General features: G+C 33.9%; 1 protein-coding gene across 1 annotated transcript in view; it reads right to left on the bottom strand.

Moving 5' to 3' along the window:
- LOC137643448 (uncharacterized) overlaps positions 1 to 4,284 on the bottom strand; it is a 32,147-nt gene extending 27,863 nt beyond the window's left edge. The window contains exon 1 of the mRNA XM_068376229.1: positions 2,899 to 4,284. Coding sequence (XP_068232330.1) covers positions 2,899 to 2,970 — 72 coding nt within the window. The 5' untranslated portion in view covers positions 2,971 to 4,284. The remainder of the gene's footprint in view (positions 1 to 2,898) is intronic.
- Between the last annotated feature and the right edge of the window lie 953 nt (positions 4,285 to 5,237).

The following is a 5,237-nucleotide window of genomic DNA, read 5'->3' as shown; positions in this document are numbered from 1 at the left end:
TGTTACAGTACAGCCTAGAATCCCCCCCCCTCACCCACCCCCCACCCCCCACCCCCCGAAACTCCGCCACCCCGGGCCTATCCCCCTCCCAGTCCCCAGCCCAAGAGTGGTTCAACTACCTTCCAAGTATACTGCCTGTGGTCTACGCGGAGCTGGACGGTCAGTAAAGGTAGAATTACGCAGCTTTTAAATCCAGCCACATCACAGCAATGATTATTCGCAGCAATGTTTATTCACAGCAATGATTATTCAAATCAGTCAGCAATGTTTATTCACAGCAATGATTATTCAAATCAGTCAGCAATATTTATTCACAGCAATGATTATTCAAATCAGTCAAATAGGTTTATTTCAAATCAACTTATAGGAATTATTCACAGCAAGTATTATTCAAATCATTCAAATAAGTTTATTCCAAATCAACTTATATGAATTCTTAACAGCAATGATTATTCAAATCAGTCAGCAATGTTTATTCACAGCACTAATTATACAAATCAGTCAAATAAGTTTATTTCGAATCAACTTATAGGAATTATTCACAGCAAGTATTATTCAAATCATTCAAATAAGTTTATTCCAAATCAACTTATATGAATTCTTAACAGCAATGATTATTCAAATCAGTCAGCAATGTTTATTCACAACAATGATTATTCAAATCAGTCAGCAATGTTTATTCACAGCACTAATTATACAAATCAGTCAAATAAGTTTATTTCGAATCAACTTATAGGAATTATTCACAGCAAGTATTATTCAAATCATTCAAATAAGTTTATTCCAAATCAACTTATATGAATTCTTAACAGCAATGATTATTCAAATCAGTCAGCAATGTTTATTCACAACAATGATTATTCAAATCAGTCAGCAATGTTTATTCACAGCAATGATTATTCAAATCAGTCAGCAATGTTTATTCACAGCAATGATTATTCAAATCAGTCAGCAATGTTTATTCACAGCACTAATTATACAAATCAGTCAAATAAGTTTATTTCGAATCAACTTATAGGAATTATTCACAGCAATGATTATTCAAATCAGTCAGATAAGTTTATTCCAAATTAACTTATATGAATTCTTAACAGCAATAATTATTCACAGCAAAGATTATTCACAGCAGTGATTATTCAAATCAGTCAGATAAGTTTATTTCAATTCAACTTATGGGAAAATTAATAGTCCTGTTTTCAGTCACAATTCAAAACTCAAAAAAAAATGACTGCTGCCATTTCAACTTGAATTACTGCACTGCAAATGAATCAGTTGACAGATACCATGAAAGATTTTAAATGATATATAAACAATTATATATATATATATATATATATATATATATATATACACATATATATTCATATATATATATACATATATATTCATATATATATATATATACATATATATATATACATATATATTCATATATATATATATATATATATATATATATATATACATATATATATATATATGTATATATATATATATATATATATATATATATATATATATATATATATATATATACCGGTATAATCAAATAATGGAACTTTCAAAACGTTGGATTGTTTTATCCCCATCATAAACTCAACATTTCAACTCAAAATATCCCATTAGATATTAAAAAGAAAAAAGAAATATAAATACTTATGGCAGTGTCTCAGTATACGTAAATGAAGCATGATATCAATTTTAAAAAAATTACTTAGGTCGTCTTTTTGAACTCCCATAAATCAAAATACTGAAATACTGAACGTTGGTTTAATACGGTATTGGAAATATATCATCATCCTAGAGAACAGCAAAACGCAAATATTGACCCTTTATATATTCCAGTATCGGAAATATATCATCATCCTAGAGAACAGCAAAGAGGAAATATTGAACGTTGATATAATCCAATATTGGAAATATATCATCCTAAAGAACAGCAAAACGCAAATATTGAACCTTTATATATTCTAGTATCGGGAATATATCATCATTCTAAAGAACAGCAAAGCGGAAATATTAAACCTTTACATAATCCAGTATTGGGAATATATTATCTTCCTAAAGAACAAGGAAATACTGAACGTTGGTATAATCCAGTATTGGAAATATATCATCATCCTAAAGAACAGCAAAGAGGAAATATTGAACGTTGGTATAATCCAATATTGGAAATATATCATCATCCTAAAGAACAGCAAAGAGGAAATATTGAACGTTGATATAATCCAATATTGGAAATAAATTATCTTCCTAAAGAACAAGGAAATACTGAACGTTGGTATAATCCAGTATTGGAAATATATCATCATCCTAAAGAACAGCAAAGAGGAAATATTGAACGTTGGTATAATCCAATATTGGAAATATATCATCATACTAAAGAACAGCAAAGAAGAAATATTGAACGTTGGTATAATCCAATATTGGAAATATATTATCTTCCTAAAGAACAAGGAAATACTGAACGTTGGTATAATCCAGTATTGGAAATATATCATCATCCTAAAGAACAGCAAAGAGGAAATATTGAACGTAGGTATAATCCAATATTGGAAATATATTATCATCCTAAAGAACAGCAAAGAAGAAATATTGAACGTTGGTATACTGTAATCCAATATTGGAAATATATCACCATCCTAAAGAACAGCAAAGAGGAAATATTGAACGTTGGTATAATCCAATATAGGAAATATTATCATCCTAAAGAACAGCAAAACGGAAATATTGAACCTTTACATAATCTAGTATTGGAAATATATTATCATCCTAAAGAACAGCAAAACGGAAATATTGAACCTTTACATAATCCAGTATCGGAAATATATCATCATCCTAAAGAACAGCAAAAGCGGCCTCGAAATATCCTGGACGAGAGATGAGATCACTACTTACCGTTACGTAGACGCCAGCGATGATCGAGCCGAGGAGAAGGCTACAACACAAACAGGACGAAAGCAGGGCCATTCTCCCTCTCCCCCTCCCCAAATTTCGCCTTGCAGTCAGTCTTGGCGGTTCGGTGTTAAACTCACGTCTTGCGACATCGAAAGATTTGTTGCTTGCCGATATAAAACGTCAATGGATTGGGCCGTGTGGATTGCGTCTCTCTCTCTCTCTCTCTCTCTCTCTCTCTCTCTCTCTCTCTCTCTCTCTCGGAAATTAATTCACGTAGTTCCTTAATTATTCATGTTTTGTATATCATTTTTAGTGAAGTTCCAGCAACACAATTCAACAGGTGATTGTGAATCTCACAGGTGATGGAATGTGAAATCTTTGCAATTATCTCGCAATTTCGATAACACCTTGCAAAGTTCTCTGGGTTCAAGGGCACTGGAGTGACATGGGAAGACCTGGGTGGTATGGGCACACTTGGGCATCCTGGCCCTGGCTCTCTACCTCCTACACTAGCTAGGGGACCTCTCTCATATTATCAAATTCAATCGAAAATAATACCAACTGTACCATGGTCTTCCACTGTCTTGGGTTAGAATTCTCTTGCTTGAGGACACACTCGGACACACTATTCTATCTTATTTCTCTTCCTCTTGTTTTTTTTTTTTAAGTATTTATAGTTTATATAGGGAATAATTTATTGTTGTTACTGTTCTTGAAATATTTTATTTTCCCTTGTTTCCTTTCCTCACTGGGCTATTTTGCTCTGTTGGGGACCCTGGGCTTAGAGCATCCTGCTTTTCCAACTAGGGTTGTAGCTTAGCAAGTAATAATAATAATAATAATAATAATAATAATAATAATAATAATAATAATATTCAGTATCAGGTGATTTTCTTCCTGCTCAGCTAAAACTAATCAGTCACGAGCAATCATTAGTCACTATTCTAATTGCTCATACTTCACGTTTCCACATACTTCCCTTTATATATCCCCCTTCGCCTCTGTTAAAAAAGCGAAAGACAACCTGCATCTTAAAAAGTTACAGGTCGCCCGCCTACTTAAAAAAAAAAAGAAGGACCCACAAGCCACAACATAAGCTATGCAAGTCTCCGAACTGCTCAGTATTGAACGCACGGCAAGGTTCGTCCCAAACGCCTTCTGCTCTTCATATTTTCGTAACTACTTTATCACCACGCACACTCGAGAGTACCGACTCCCAGCCATCTCGTGACACATGTACACATCGTCTTCACAAGTCACAAGGATAATCTTCCGGAATCTGGGCGTTTTTTCGCAAAACGAGTCTTGAGAAATCGTACATCAACTCCTCTTGCTAGACCGTCTTCAAGACACACTAGGGCAGAATTCGGCGACTGACGGCGAAGGCGGCCAGAAGGAATGGTCTCTCTCTCTCTCTCTCTCTCTCTCTCTCTCTCTCTCTCTCAGCACGGGGGGAGTAGTAGAGTTCCTCGACGCACATACGAACGAACGCTCGTACATGCACTCCCCCTTCAGAGTGGAATTCGTTTAAATGTTGAGCGTGCAGTTGCCAAGTCGTCTTTAGACGGTAGAGACTGGTTGATTGATTGATTGATTGATTGATGGAAGAGATTGGTTCATTTGGCTAATCATAATGGGCAGGGATGCATGCTATTACTGGAACTAAGCTCCGTTACCTCGTTAATACAGGTAATTTTATATCGTTAGCTCAATTTGTAATCAATTATGTATCAAAAGACAAAATTACTCTATTTACGTGCCACCAGATTCCTGGAGTAAGTCAGCTTGAATAAATGGATTACATCTTTATCTAAACTTCTATAGATATTCGAATTCACGTAAAACGTACAGTACTTTGCAATAGTAAGTATTCGTTATGGAATAGCTATAAAACTATGTTGTTGTTGTTGTTGTTGTTGCTGTTGTTGTTGCTGCTGTTGTTGTTGCTGTTGTTGTTGTTGTTGTTGTTGATGTTGTTGTTTTTTTTTTTTTTTTGCTGGCATCAGTTGATAAATTTCAAAAGGCAAACAGCATTATCATTATTATTATTATTATTATTATTATTATTACTTGCTAGTCTACAACCCTAGTTGGAAAAGCAAGATGCTATGCCCAAGGGCTCCAACAGGGAAAAATAGCCCAGTGAGGAGAGGAAATAAGGAATAAAACTATATGAGAAGAAATAAACAATTAAAGTTAAATATTTTAAGAACAGTAACAACATAAGAACAGATATTTCATATATAAACTATAAAAAGACTCATGTCAGCCTGTTCAACATAAAAACATTTGCTGTAAGTTTAAACTTTTGAAGTTCTACTGATTCAACTACTCGATTA

Source organism: Palaemon carinicauda, chromosome 7 (genome assembly GCF_036898095.1).
Source record: "Palaemon carinicauda isolate YSFRI2023 chromosome 7, ASM3689809v2, whole genome shotgun sequence".
In the NCBI taxonomy this organism is placed as follows: domain Eukaryota; kingdom Metazoa; phylum Arthropoda; class Malacostraca; order Decapoda; family Palaemonidae; genus Palaemon; species Palaemon carinicauda.
This window is presented reverse-complemented; position numbering and strand designations above follow the sequence as displayed.